Genomic DNA, 15,934 nt, shown 5'->3' with positions numbered 1-15,934 from the left:
GATTTTTTTTAAAGTACCTAGATTTAAACATATTTTAAAGTTTTCCACCCTCTATTCACAAATGTCTTTTCCAGAGTTCATCTGTCTAATCCATCCAACTGGCGACACAACAGATATGATTACAATATAATAGAATGATTCAACAGCTATCTTATATGCCCTCAAATATCTGACAAGCGGGAGAAATTTATTACACAAAGAACAAGAACGATCCAGTTTACACCTGGCTGTGTGTGTAACACAGTAATGTTTTGCTCCCGTAACGAAAGCCAGAAGCACTGAAATATAAATGAAATAAATCAAATACAAATAATATAATTACACAGTATACAGTATATAAAGTGCAAAATACTAACTATATATTGTAAGCTAAAGATAAGTCTTTAAAATAGTCTGAAATTACAATATTGGGGTGATGTGTGGCTTAGTGGGTTAGAACGGCTTGTGATCAGAAGGTCGTTGGTTCAAATCCCAGGATCAGCGGAGCGATGTCACTGCCGGCCCCCTGAACAGGACTGGCTGACTCTGCTTTGGATAAAAGCCCCTGCTGGATATTTGAATGGACTCCCAAAGTTCTACTTGCGGAAGGTGTCTGGGCCGGTTGTCTCACATACAGAGAGTGTGATTAGGGAGCACAGTGGGTGTCCTATCTCTCCTTGCTGTGACCCCCCCCAACCCTGAGACAAACACCAGACACAGCCATTAAACATGAAGAAACAATAATTTTCGTCAGAAAGTTCATATTTCTTTGACAGTTTTTGGCTTCAGGATGCCCTCAGCGAGCCAGCCCCTCCCCCTTCCAGCCCCCAGCGCAATCTTCCACCCACCCCAACCGGACTCTGGTGATCGATAGGTACTGAGAAATCCAATCCCGGGTCACTGCATGACCGGGAGATGACATTTCACGAACCAGACGACGTTGAGATCGATTTTCACTCCATTGCTCACTGCTAGATACGGCGGATCCATCTTCGCACAGAGTCGGCATGACTGAGAAGTTTCTCTTACATTTTTTTCCTTTTGATCTTTTTATGATTTACATTTTTATCCAAAACAACAAACATTTTTGCAGAAAGCATGGTCAGACGGTCCCGGGATCAATTGGGGGTTAAGGACCTTGCTCAAGGGCCCAAAGACAAAATCATGCTGCCAACTCTGGGATTTGAACTGCCGACCTTCTGATCAGAGTCAGTTCTAACCCACTGAGCCATACACTACCCCCAGTACATTTCGTAATCACCTTTTACCCAACGCTGAACTTCTACTACAGCTAATATGTATTACGTGGAAAGTTCTCTCACCAAACTTTGTGTCCACCATGTCACCTACACTCATTCTGAGATCTACCTGCATCTTGTCTTAGGAGACAAAGTGTTTGTTGAAATGCTGAAGGAAACTCAGCCTGAGCCAAGGCATGATAATCCCACCGTGTGCCTTGACGCCTCTCTTCCTCCCATCACCAGCTCTCACCGCAAGTGTGAAACTAACCACGTCCTCTCCACCAATCACATGTCCAGCTGGGACAGCTTATGTAAACTTCTCAGGCTTTGTTTTGCCATGTAATTCCTAATATATTCAAAGTCCGGTCCAATTAATGATGCATTATTAAGGCGTGTTTGTCGTCCATCATTTTGTCGCATGAATATTTCATGAGATCGGTGATGGGGACTGTCTGTCCAATCATTCGGGGGCAAAGCACAGAATGCAGGCAGGCTCCAAATCAGCAGGTCATGTGACTCACTCATTCGCAATGGAACAGCGGTGGTGACATGGGCAATGCAGCAGTACTGCAAGCCGTTCGTGTCTCGCTTACCTTCGCGGGTGCTGCAGAGGAGAAAACACATTCACGCAGCCTAAACGTCGGGCGCACCGGTCTCAACAAGTATGAGAGTGTAATGAAGGTGCTTCCATGCACGAACAGGTGAAAGACCTGGAACGAGCGTAGCAGTAAACTCTGAGAAGCAGGCAGCACAGTCTGTATATACCAGCTGGTAGTCTATCATCCTGTGTAGGGGAGAGGGTTGCTAGGAGAACGTTCAAAGTACTGATGCCACCGTGGGTAACCGAAAGGTGACTGTGTGCTGCGTGGACACAGCAATTCACCTGTGTCACTCTGGGTAACAACACCAAAGTCCGGTCTGCACCCCCAAACTAAGACGACGAGGAGTCCACATGTATCTTGTAAAAAAGTGGTGTTCAGGCACCTCAGTTGCCAATTCTATCTTCTTTTGTGAACAGCAATCAGAAAAAGAAACTGACTTTGAAAATGACTATTATTATTAGTTCACAGAGCTGTGAGGAATAGATATGAAAAATAATGTCAATAAAACCAAAGAGGTTTTACCATCGCATGAAAACATCTCCATTCACAGTCAAACCATGAGTTTTCTTTCAAAACTGTACTCCTCTGTTCTCGTAGCATGATCGGTATGACCTTTCCCGTGAACTAAATTTAGATGCCAAAAAAAGAGAGAAACTGTGAGAAGACCACAGTGTGTTCCTACCCTGCAGACTGGCCTTATGAGGTAGTCTATCGTCGTTTAAAGCAAGTCACAGCTTTCTGTGGCGTGGGGCGGTTACCTGCATGGATATATAAACAAATGATGTGTTTTAATAAGGCAGCACACTCATGGGCGTCTCCGTGGGAAACCAGCAGGTGAAGTAAGTTCTGGTGAAGCATGACCTCATTGGCGTTCTGCCGCCGTTTGTATAAAGCCGATCATTTTCCGCGTTCGTCTCTCGTTGGGCTGGAGCAGCCAGATCGCACTGTCATGAGGCTCCCTACGGTCCCATTGACTCCCTCACTTTCGAGTTGGTGGACTCCAACTGTCGGAGAAGATTGCTTTGGTGTCTCGGTTCATTGGGAAACGGCACGTGGGGCGAGGGTTTAGCTCGGCTGTGGACAGGCGTCCCACGGCTTCAGGGCTTCGGTGTGACATTGTGGGAGGCGGCCCAGTTTGACGTCAATCGTGGGGTATTACGCGGTGGGCTCTGGCTGCCGGTTTGGCCTGAGGCCCTGTGGCCGACTCCCCCCCCCCCCACCAACGTTCGCCGACCGGCCTTCCAATGCCCTTCCTCCCAATCCGACAGCGCGTGTCGCGCCAAGCTGTCTGGCGTTCGTCAGCGGGTCTACCAGGTGCCCACGCCAGGGGGCCGGAGCTCGGTCCAAGCCTGCTGCACAGAACGTTCCAGCCAGAGAGAGCCATGTGACTCTGCTCTGTGGATCAGGGTACGAGAATCTGGCGCCGGGTGAAGGGTCCCACCTGAGGGCCCTAAGCCAGCATCTGACAGCTCGCTAGCGAGGACAGAAGCATCAGACATACCGAGTGTCATGTCATGGAGATAATGACACTAATAAGCTACCAGAAAGTCACTGCTTATGTCAAAACATATCTGCCTGTTTTCAGCATTATAAAAACCACACTGAGTACCAAAACAAACCCCCGTACCTCATATAGTCATATATACAGCTCTGGAAAAAAATTGAGACCGCAGCAAAATTTTCAGTTTCACTCATTTCTCCATTTATGGGAATGCAAGTGTGTAAATATACATTTTTTTGCCAACTCCAGCCTGGCTCTTCACTGCTTCTCACTGATGAAGGGCTTCTTCCTTGCTTTATGGGTCTTTAGGTCTGTCCTAGCAGTGCACTTCACACCACTTAATGTTTCCCGTTCTTTCTGAAGGTCACTTAAGGTCATCCTCCCATTTATGAGGCATTGCCAGAAAAGTTGACGGTGATCTCCGGCATTAGAAAGTTCCTTCTGCCCTCTACCTGGCTGGTTTTTGGTCGTTCCCAATGTCTCCTGCTTCACCTTGTTCTTGTGTACTGCTGTCTTAGAAACTTTGAGCCTGGAAGCAGCCTTCCTTGCAGTGTAGCCTTCTGACAGCAGCACCAGAATTAAAGAAGGATTTAAATTACAGATGTTTAAAAAATATGGAGTGGTCTCTTAATTTTTTTCCAGAGCTGTAAATGTGGTCTTTGATATCGCCTTTTATTATCTTGCCTAGTGAAGACACAAGAGACTCAAGGTGAGATTGAGTGCAATTCAAAAAAGCATGGAATTCATTTCACGTCGGCCATCTCTTATTGACCTATCTGAGGTGACCCTGCTCTGTAGGGATTTGAAGAAGAGGTTGCAGCAGGTGTGGGTGCGGATAAGTGCATATACAGGCAAACAAAATATGCAGGAACAACTGCAATACAGGAAACACAAACACTGCAGAAAAGAGTGCGGTGAAAAATGAATTATGCACAAAGTGTAAATAGTGGGAAATGGTGATGAATATACACAGCAAGACAATAAACAACAGCCATCCATCTCCCAGCTTATCTTGGTCAGTCGCAGGGAGCCTGAAGTCTATTGCTACAGTCTTGCAACTCTGTGTTTTATTTTTCCTGTTTAAATTGAGTTGCGGCTTCAATTCGCTTTATTTGGCTGAATTTGGCTGATCGACTGTGCAGATTAAGCTCCTCGTATTGGACAGATTTTTGGGAGAGGAGTTATAGTAATTGTTCCGGTTTTTTGTTCCTCTACAATCTGATTGGCTATCTCTCTGAACCAATCATTTTTCGTTCTGCCCTCAGAACATTTTTGTGTAAGTAAAACTCCCATGAGGTCAGAGAGTGCACACATACAATAATGCACAGCATCAATTTAGAGTCAATAATTAGCAGAGGTGGGATTTGAACCCCCACAACTGGAGGTGTGAGGCAGCAGTACTAATCACTGAATCACGCCCCCCATAAGAACCAGCACACAGAAACATACAAAGCCATTAAAAATGTTCAAAGAATGAATGGCTGAGCAGTGCTGAGAGTGTAATCTGGAAAGCTCATACCGGATATATGTATTTCAGTCCAGAATGAAGAGATGATGAATAATGCAGCTGTACCAAACAGTCCACAGTGGGCAAAGCGATGTGGGTGTCGGACAAGCAACCATCTAAGCGATGTGCACAGCAAAATAACGGTCACAACAAAATATGATATGGACAACACGACTGGTCCAAACAAGAAACAGCAAATCAAATGCATTCTCTCTTGAACCAAGCTTTCTTAATCTTCTCTTTCTTCCCCCTTACCTGGTATTAACCTGCGCCTGCTATAGGTTAACCTTAAAAGGGCCATGCATATGCCCCTAACAAAAAAGCTGTGAGCGCCACCTGGTTTCCTGGAGGTTACTCTGCACTCCTAGGCTTAATTGGTTTTTCCCAGAGCAGTGACACCTCTATTACCCTTCATGTGGTTTTGGGATTTCGCTCACCGCTTCTCCCTCGTGTCCCACGCTGCCGTTCATGGGCGGGGTCACCTCCACCTCCACATTAGAGCTGTTGGGGAGATTTCTATCTGCAGTGGAAAGACGATGGGGCAGCTTAACATTATATCAATGTGTTTTGATAGATACATCATACATACGCGTTGCGGGGTTGGGGGGGGCGATCAGAGAGGCATCCACACTCGGGCCCATCCCGAGAGGGGGCCAAGCGCAAAATTTACACAGGGGACCCACCTCACCCGGCCGTCAAATTTTAGAGTGCCCCTTCTGGCAACAGGCAATAACGCAGAATTGACAACAATTTATAGAGAACCGGGTCTACAATTTTTACCGAGTATGGTGACACCCCTCCTTCACCCCTGAGCAACATTCACAGCTGAACGGATGCACAAAATTAACCGCACCCAACATGGCCACAGTACGGAGGAACATGGAGCTATTTCTGTTTTTCTGGCTGCGTCACTCTCTCCTCGTCTGCCTCCCCCATTCCATCTCCTTTCCAACTTCAAACCTCCTTTTACTCCAGGTTGCCTTTGACATCTATTCTCCCACTGCTTTGGTAACACACCAGGCTGGAAGTTCTAGTCTCTGCATGTTCTCTGATGACGTTACTCTCCCCAGCCCCCCCCCCCCCCACCCCCGCCGTCCTGCCAGATGGTCAGCAGGTGAGACCGAGCCTCCAGGTGGGGATTCAGTGGCAGCTCCATCAGGGCTCGCCAAAGGACACGCGGCTGTGCTGGGAGGTCAGCTTCGCGGGGCTCGTAAGCAGGTCAGACCCCTCCAGATGCCCATTCAGAAAAACAGCCCACTTCAGTCAAGGCTAAAAACAGCATTTTAAAAAAAGTCTTCTGGAACACATTGTGCAGAAATCCAACTCTAATCTTATTTACATTACACGCGGCAAATATTTCCTGCGTACCTATTGGGAGAACAGTGATAAAAATAACCAAAATAAATTAAGCAATTGATCGGTCAAGCAATTAAGCTGTATGTTTGTTTACTAAATTGAGACAGTTAAATATTTACTGTAAAATAAGAGACCTGTGCTGTAAGTATGTTTTTCTAATCTGTAATGAAATATGAATGGGCAAAATTAGCATTAACAACACACATCAAAGTGGGCAGCAAGCGATGACATGGCGTCCTTTAAAGATGCTAATACGCTAAAGTGAGGCTGTTAGCATAATCTGGTCCTCGTCACAGATGCCCATGTCATCCTTTGAGGTCCGCATGAAAGCCTGCCTCTTTGAAGTTAAAACGCATACTGTCCGCGGCGATTCGGGGCAACCGCCCTCAAAGAAATGCCGACGTGGATTCCCCACCAAAGGACAGGTGACGTTTATGGTAGCTGTGCGAGTTCATGGTACATAAATATCTCCAAATAAAGTCCGTTTCTTTGATTTGACTGTCTCAGTGATCAGAGTGTGCGTATGCCGGGTCATTCCATCCCTTCCGTTAAATTGTCTGCCATCTTGAATCTGTAGGACTCAAGCAAGCTCCTAACCCTACCGCAAGGACATTGGAAAGGATGTAATATCATCACCACTGACTGATTACAGCATCCATATAATCGGGGTAGGTCTTCAGAGAACGTCCCTAGTTAACCACTAAGGACATACGTGTGCTGGTTTCCAGATACACCCACAATAATATTCCCATTTTAATTACACTTGCGTACTTCGTTGTTTATTTGCCAATGGTTTTCGTGGGCATCTTTTATGTTTGTATTTAAAGACATTTCCCGTGTTTTTAATATCCTGAGGAGGAAGGGGGGAGGAGAGAGCATCGTGCGGCGCACACACGCCCGCGTTGGTCACAGCGCGCGGCTATGCCAAGCGTGCCCCAGGCCCCCCGGCCGGCCTACCTGCCCCGCCCACTGCCCCGTTGGCCTTCTCACAGTCCTCCACCTGGCACTTCTTCTTGGCGATCTTGTGCAGGATGGATGCCTTCTCTCGGAATTTCCCTGCAGAGGCAAGCATTGGAGGGGGGGGGGGGGGGGGACTCAGAGGTCTGACCGAGCAAAAGTAGAGGCAGAGATGGGATCTTCCAGTTACCCAGGATTCATTGCAGGTTAAACGTGAGATTTAAAGGATACGGAAAAAAACTCAGGGTCCCAGTGTTGCCCCGTGTCCTGATTCAGCTGAGAAAAGTCAATAATGCTATAGCTCCAGATCTTAAGGGGTAATGCTATCAGAAAAGTGTGAGCTGCAGATGGGACCGCTGATTAATCTTTTGGGGACAGCTTATCCGCTATGTGCCCTAAGGGTGGCGTGGAGGTCACTGCCCACATCTATATTCAGCAAACAGCAACAAACAGCAGGAGCCATTTGTCATCTGTACTTTCTACGGACATTGTTCTCCAGAAGTGCAACTATGTTGGCTATTTTTTATTTTTTTTTAAGGGGGTCGGGGAATAACCTTCATTTTTACCGATACAAGCGTTTTGCCCTTTTCTGCATCTGTTTCTGAAAAACTACTAAAAAATCTGACATACGTCCATGTAAAGAGATTTGTGACAAAGCTGACCTGTTACGGCACTCGAGGCTAAATACAATTTGATTGACTGATATATTGATTTATCGATCAATTACGTAATTAAATGAAGCACAGGAAGTGTCGGGAAGGGTGACCCCCCAACTGTAAAAATAAATAAATAACTAAATAAATAAAAAAGGACAGGGATCGATTTAAATGCATTTGTGCACAGCAAGATGCACTGGGCATTTAACAAGCCAGGGAGACGAGACAGGAGAAAGCCAGGCTTGCAGGAACAGGAAATGACACGTTGAGCAGGGACACCAGGAGCAAACTGAAGCAAATCTGGATCTTTATGTCAGACTCAACAGCAAGGTGGAAGAAAACACTGTTACAGGAATAAAAGTGACCTGTACAAATGGAGCCTGAGTATCAAACATAAATCACATAAAGACATATTTGAAAACAAGATTTGTCTGTTTAAATGTTTATAAAACTTTCAATTTCTTTAAATTTTTACAATTTTAGTACTGAATCCAGTTATTCCTCATTCTTAGGCATATTTTGGTATCAAAAGAAGGTAGAAAACAAATCAGTATAGTAATTATGATCACTATTATGTGATATAGTAACTTTAGTAACTTATAGTAACTTTAGCTGAGGCTACTCCAGACCCCAAAGTAATATCACATACTGCTTAATTAGGCACACAATGCAACTGAGCCAACACAGAAGCAGACGACACAAGCATCATCTCCGGTTCTCGGGGCGGTTCTGAGTGGTTCCAGCTTCTGGGCTGGAGGGTCCAATTCAGGGTGACCCGTGTGGCAGACAGAAAGTGGATAATCGGGTCCGCCCGGCACCGTGGGTAACTTCAGTCGCGTCATTTCCCTTAAACTGTAAAGTATAACAGTAACCTCACAGAGTGGAGGCACTAAGGGCCGCGAGCCGGTGCCCGCCCCTTTAATCAGCACTCTTTTTAGTCCCCACAGTGGTGCAAAGAGGGCTCTGTGCAGCACTGGCTAATGGAACAAGCGCTGTCATGTCTTGGCAAGATTAAAAGGCTTCTGGTCCCGTCGCTGCCGCGTCCCTCTGCTGCCCCCCCCCTCCCCCACTCAGAAGCAGCGGCGGACACGTGCGAGCGGCGTGGTCACGTTTGCCCACCCCCGCGGCCATGCTGCTGCTCTTCTCAGAGCATTTGCTTATTTTATGTTCGCGCCTGATTAGGGGGTTCGGTCAGAGAGCGGGGCAGTGGTCGGGGTGAATGAGGAGTATTGACACTAGCGGTGAGCCCAACCACCCTGCCCCCTCTCCCCACCCCGTTGAGTCGTGTGACATCTCTCACACGTCACCCCCTCCCCAGCCTGACCCTGATCTGCGTGACACGCTGTTGAAGATCAGGACACCCCCGCAGTCCTGCGGAGTTCACCTTGGCCCCTGGCCTAAGGTCAGTCAGAGCTTTCCAGAGCGCTCTGGGGGGGGGGGGTTTCCTGCCAGAGGAGCCTCGCTTTGCTGAAAACCGAAATCGAGGGCGTCTGGCCTGAGCGACGATGATCTTTTTATCATTTTGGCAGAGGGCTGAACCCCTGTGACAGACAAAATCAATGGCCACTAAGTTAAAAATAAAAAAAGACATTTTCCACATGGAACCCATACAAAGTAAGGGTCTATCAAGAGAGATTTCACCACCAGGTATTTTGACATGTATGATTTTTTTTCCCGAGTACGGCTGCCTTATGTCCTGGCAGAGGCTCCAGAGCCCACAAGAAGAGGTTAGAAAAAGGATGGATTGATGGATGGATGGATGGATGAGCCCATCTAGGTTTCCAGCAAAGTATGAGGTGCACTAAAAATAAATTGTGCATTAGACTTCAAAGATAAAACCTAGCTCATGCTTTAATTAATCAAATTATACCCTTCTTGTAAGTGAATAATACTTGGTACTTGAATGTTTAAAATGTCAATTCTAGATTTCACACTATTTCATTAAAGTAATGCCACCATGGCCTCACAGAAACAACGGCGCATGCTGAAAAGGTTTTTACAAAATTGATTTCTATAAACCTCTTCATCTTGCATTAATATAAGTAAAACAAGTTAAGAAAAATTGCAGATTTGACCTCTCCATGCGTGGTGCCATGGTCTGCCCTCCTTTTATGATAACATTTCCCGGCTCCTCTTGTTATGTAAGTGCGGCGCCGATGAGTCATCTGTTTTTGGACGGAGTCCTGACGTTAATCTGCCGCTCGCGAGTGTCTCGGAGCTCCGCCGAAGACGCGGGTCTAGCGGGGCGCGGCAGCCGCCGGTCCCCTCCGGGCACACGGAGATCAGAGGACGCACAGGGCGAATCGGAGACTGACTGCTATCCGATCAGCGCGTGTTAAAAAACTAATTTAAATGTCTCCGGCATCGTCTTTATGCTCAGAAAAAAGACAGCACACGTTCACAGAGTAATACACCGTTAGGTAAAATATTGCGCACCTTAAGATGCACTGAACGATCTGATTCGGAAATGTGTTCATATTAATAGCTATATATGATCTCTCTCTCTCGCCATATAGCCTATAGGTCAATATGTATATGTGTGCGTGAGTGTGTGGGTTGTATATACTGTATATATACAACCAAATGTCCCCACAAAAAAACCCTGCTATTTTGGCACTGCAGTGGGGACTGTTCCCCACAAGGGGAAACTCGATTTCATAAAAATCTGTGACTGCGATCAAAAAACTAAAAATGTCAATAGTGATGTATTTTGTTTGGTTACTTATGGTTTTGATTAGGACTGGGTAGGAATTAAGGTTGTGCTTGTTGGGATTAGGGTTTTATTGCCCATGGAAATGAAGAGAGGGTACCCACAAAGATATGAATATAAATGTCAGTGTGTATGTATTAGGTTTATATTACATTGTGGGGACTAAATATCCCCCACAATGTGATAAAAAAAAAAACATGTTATTTTAATGTTAACCATTTTCAGATCTCCACAAAGATCTGTGAATGCAGCCTGAAAAGTAAAAATGCCAAAAGTCTCGTATTTTGTTTGGTTACTTATGGTTAAGGTTAGGGCTGGGTAGGGGTTAAGGTCCTCATGTTGGGATTAGAGTTTTAGAAATGAATGGAGAGTCCCCACAAATATATAATTACAAACCTGTGCGTGTGTGTGTGTGTGTGGATTTAAAATGAATGATCTCTACATGTAGTTGATAGTGATCTGTTTTTATTTCTCCAAATAGTTTAGGTATAGCTACTTTCTCGTTGCTTTACTGGCTTTCCCCCAAACACCCCAAGGAGCGTTTGGAGAAGTTCGCGTCTGGCTTAATAATAGGGATTCCCCCCCCCGCCCCGCCTGCCCTCTCAGGAGGCACCACCTTCCCGGGTGACAAACAGGGACCAGCGCAGGTTTCTTTCCACATCAACAAGAAGCCTCACAAGCAAAGCCTCATTCCGCCACAGTGTACTCAAAAAGCAAGGCGAACAGTCAGCAGGTCCACGACACGTACGCACGATATAAATACAATAGGCACAGAAAACAACGCAATACATACACAATCAAAAATGAATCAGTCGTGATCCTCTGTTAAAATGCTAAACGTGATCGCAACGGATAAAAACCATTAGAAGCCAAAAAAAAAAAATATATATATATATACGAAAATGATGTGTGACAACGATTTGCACTTACGTTAGTGAAATCTTGCAAGGAGAGAAATAAACTAGACAAAAAAAAAATCGAACGAGCCACAAATGAGGGCTAAAGCAAGATGGTGTAAATCAAGTTAAAACGGCACGATGCAGCAGTGACACAGAAAGTGTAGGGGGTAAAAATAAACGCTTACCTTCCTCAGTCATTGTGTGATAATATTTTAGCTTTCCATATGTCCCAAGTTCTACAACATCACAGCAGGAGACAAGTGTAAAGGTAACAAGACACAGCAACGGAAAACCGAACATGACAGAACAAGAGCACATTTTTAACATCACATACATTTTACTAGAAAGTATTCTCTCTCAATGCAAGACTCCACCAACATAAGTAAAGAAACAATAGCAATGGAAATTAACATATGCATTTTCGGAAAATGGAAACGTATTATGAACGTATTGTAAAAAATGCCAGAGAAAAATTGGTCTGTAAGTCCCAGTTCTACTTTAGCAACACATGTTAGACTGGTGTAAGACACCATTATACAACAATACTGGCGCTCATTGCCTGCGCTACTGAAATCCATCCAACAAACACAATTTTAATAATCAACGGGGGAAAAGAGCCATATTTTTGAACATTATATAATAATGTCTGCATAGAGTAGGCCTATTATTTTCTAAAACACTTCATATGAAATTTCAAAAAGCAGCAAATTACCCACTTTAGAGATTTTTATTATGATAATGAGAAAGGAAAAACGGAAAAGGAAACCGGGTTTATTCGGTGATAATGCTGGTGAGTGTGATGCGGGCGGCGACATGTGCATCATTCTAGCTCGTGTCACCAAATCTGTCTGGGGGGAAAAAAATAAGAAAACGCTGCTGTGGAGCAGATCGGCTCAGCTATATGCGGGCCGTGCCGGTGGCACAATGTGTTTTTTGCACCTCCGTCCCCGTCATCTTCACGGACCTCATCTTCTGGGGTCTTGTGACAATGCTCTGTCGTCGCAGGGAGCGAGCCAGGCTGCGGTATACGTTTGAAATGCAAATGAACACGGGCGAAGACAGAAACACGTTGCAAGGCAAGATAAAAATCGCCGTCTGTTAGATAAGCCATAAAAAAGCATAAAAATCCAGAAAAGGGATCAATTTTGGCTGCACTTGTCACACACCAAACCTGCACTGCTGGTAGTGTGGGGATTTTAGCACAGTGTTGCTATTTAAAAATCCGGAGCGAAAATGAAACACTTCTGTAAGTGATGATTTTCTTCCCGCGATGTACGCAAGCAGAAGCAATCAGGCAAGCATTGAGGATGAAGGGTAACAGATGTGCTCCTCTTTGACATGTGCGGTAATATAAGATGTCAGGAATCATCCCGCTTCACAACAACTCTCAGAAGAGGATCCATATTCAAACTTATACCGTTACAACAGAACAATTGACCTATCTATATGTGGACTACCATCACAAAAAATTACAAAGTTTCTGCCTTCAGGCAGTTGACCTGTTTGCCAATTGGACTGTGACCTTGTTGCATGACCTCTGTGACTTGTTAGATTCGTGAAAATTCCGGTCACGGTTTGCACACTAGCGGATAGCTTTTAACATTGATCAGTGCTCCTGGACCGGGAGAGGTCGGTTTACATAACACAGATAGGGGTAAAAAATGAAGCAGTTCATCAAATGGTTTTATAGTAAAATGCCACGGGCCAGGCTAGATCTGTCAGGCATGGAATTGCGAATGGTGGGATCGTTATTTCGTGTAGGTAATGGGCCAGGGTCAGAACTACCAAGGACCCTCGATGGTTGTATCCCATTTAACACCGTCGACAGAAACCAGCGAGTGGAAAATCATCCTGAAGGGGAAAGAATCCAGTCCGGGGTCAACTGTCTGTCACGGGGGGGTTCCTGTCGATCACCCGATCGATGTTCCCCTATTTGCACTCATAGGCATCCCCGAGCTCTCATTTTAATTACCCCCGACGTCCTCATCTCGCAGCGTTTCGCCGCGGACAAGCGACCTGCTCGCTGCACCCGCGCGCGCCCCCTAATTACACCGGACGGAAGGCGCGAGCGGCGGGGCTTTTTCCAATTAATCGCGAACAGCGGACCGTCTCAAGCCGGGCTGCGTGATGAAGCTCCCTCCGCTCGAATGGCCGCTTTTGAGCTCCGCGCCAGCAGGGAGGGGTCGGCTATTTTGGGATGCGGGCACGCGGCTCTCAGCAGACCGTCACTCCCAGCTGCACGTGCTGCGCACTCGATCAGTCACGAGCGCCTTTGCGCATCCCTGTGCGATCGGACCTGACAGCAGCATGCATCCTGCTGTAGGGCACAGAATAGCCGGATTCCTTTGAGCGCTTTGGAATGCTAGACAGTGTACTTGGATGAGTAAGGAAGTCATTCAATTTAGGAAGAACATTATTATTAGTAGTAGTAGTAGTATTTAAAATGATCATATAAGAGAAAGTCTTGGATTGCATCTTGGTAGTACAGTGTTAGGATCCTCAGTCTTCCTGTTTCCTAACCTAAAATGAATAAATGAACTGGATGAAAAACAGTAAATTTCTATATATATATTTTTTTCTTTTTTCCTTCTAAAAAATTGCAGCTGCCGCACCAGACGATGAAGCAAAACAAGTTCTGCTTCTGAAGGTCACCTCGGGGGTCTTGCATATCAGCCGATACTGGCAGTCTTTGAATCTTTAACCAGAGGCTTCGTCCAGATGGAACAACACAGAAAAAAATACAGAGCAACCATAACTCCAGACGGCGTGTGGCAATATCCAAGCTTCCCGCGATTATCTTAGTCCCCTACGGGAGAGTCCCTCAAACTACTCGCTGAAGCACCATCAATCCGTGGGGGAGAGAAGCTGGTCTGTCTGGCCATTTTCACACGGTCATAGAACGGATCAGGTTTATGCTGCTGGATGCGTCCAAATCATCACTTATCAGCTGCTTGTTCATTTATACACATTGATTAGATCCAGTGCAGCCATTTGTTGTATTTCACTTGTAAAATGTGCTTGTACAATTTTCTACTTTATTTATTCAAACACCAGCATAATTTCATACGTAACAATGTTACCCAAACCATCATAACTCCTGTATATAAGTTAAGCGTCTGTGAAATGTAGTTAAGCATCAGTGAAATGCTATAATGATTATATTGTGAAGTTTAGTACTGCTGTCAAACAAGGAAAAAGATGAATGAGCATCGTAAGACGTTGTTAGTAACGGGTGAGGAGCAGATATGACGGTTAAGGAGAGTCTCGCAGGACACTGGAACAGAGAAAGCTAGATGATGCAATGTGCACACGGGCCCAGTCCAAAACAGTGCGTTCTGGAGGAAAGATGTGGGACAGAACCGTCTCAAGACGGTTCCACATGGTACCGTGAACGGGGAGATGATGTAATCCTTAGGAAAAGATTTTTGGGGGTGGGAAGCCACTTCCAAGCCACGATGACAATGGACAGCTTTGGCATAAAGAACAAACATTTAACTCACCAGAATCGGCAAATTCTGAGGAAACAGACAGGGTCAGAGCAAATAAAGAGAGATAGATAAAGGGAGAGAAACAAAAGTAGATGGTAGTTAAAACAGAAAACAAACACGACTGGATCTCACAGAAACAATCCTTCTGTGTCATGTGGGCTCGTTAAAGAAAATAAAACACTGATATCTGGAAATGCTTGGACTCATTAATTACCTTTAAAATATTTTACTACTACAATTATATCTCTATAGAAGACTTCAGCTACAAACACATTAATTATACAAAGCAAAATGAAGTTTTGCAACAACTGAAAATTTGTAATAACACCAAAAAAAAAAAAAAACTTTTCCTGTTTGTTAAAATCTGTGAAGACAGACATCTGTGTTACAGCAGCAGTGCACAGATAAGACCATCACACAATTACAGAAGCCAAAGTCGAGAGTGGCAATCTCTAAACACCTGCCTCCTGGCTCTTCCCAAACTCTTTGGGAAACTTTGGGCCATTAAAAACGGACGGGAAATGAAAAAGTGACAGAAATCCACACAGGTGACACCGTGTGGCATTTCCTGCTCTTTGGCTGCCATCTCTCTATAAGAGAACAGCCTGCAAACCACTTAAAGCTGTGAATCACAGCCTTTGGACGTTGTGAATCAGTCTACAGGGTTCCGTCATGCTGAGGGGACTGAGCGTAACCATTAAGTTATTCTGAGTATTAACAGAATGCTGGGTTTTTATTTCTATAGTGAGTGAGGGAGACATAAGTCAACTGTAAGCTAAATAAATAATAATTCTATCCCTCCCTCCTGTTGTGCAGTGAAACCTGGTTCGTATCACATTCCTCATCTCGAGATTGTAGAGGACAGTTTCGTCACCATTCCATTCATTCTGACGCCGATTCAGAACCACACAAGTTACAGCTCGTCAACTGTTGTAATTGTTTGGTCATTCGCGACTGAATGTAACGTGCTCTGTCAATCATTTGTTGCAACTTTAGATGACAAGCACAAAACTAAACGGAGGTGAGAGAATTTACATG

The 15,934-nt window shown here is 45.1% G+C and overlaps 1 protein-coding gene across 7 annotated transcripts in view; it reads right to left on the bottom strand.

The window, feature by feature from the left end:
* Positions 1-15,934, bottom strand: part of slc24a2 (solute carrier family 24 member 2) — a 60,436-nt gene that overhangs the window by 10,088 nt on the left and 34,414 nt on the right. For 2 of the 7 annotated variants that reach the window (XM_023820946.2, XM_023820948.2), the window contains 4 exons: positions 14,909-14,923; positions 11,594-11,644; positions 7,144-7,242; positions 5,268-5,350 (listed from right to left, as the gene is read on the bottom strand). In XM_023820946.2, the coding sequence (XP_023676714.2) occupies positions 5,268-5,350; positions 7,144-7,242; positions 11,594-11,644; positions 14,909-14,923 (248 nt within the window). The remainder of the gene's footprint in view (positions 1-5,267; positions 5,351-7,143; positions 7,243-11,593; positions 11,645-14,908; positions 14,924-15,934) is intronic. The other 5 variants (XM_023820947.2, XM_023820950.2, XM_023820951.2 and 2 more) reach the window with 3 other exon arrangements.

The sequence above is a fragment of the Paramormyrops kingsleyae genome, chromosome 12, assembly GCF_048594095.1.
Source record: "Paramormyrops kingsleyae isolate MSU_618 chromosome 12, PKINGS_0.4, whole genome shotgun sequence".
In the NCBI taxonomy this organism is placed as follows: domain Eukaryota; kingdom Metazoa; phylum Chordata; class Actinopteri; order Osteoglossiformes; family Mormyridae; genus Paramormyrops; species Paramormyrops kingsleyae.
The sequence above is the reverse complement of the archived record's forward strand: the minus strand, read 5'-3'. Positions and strand labels throughout refer to the sequence as shown.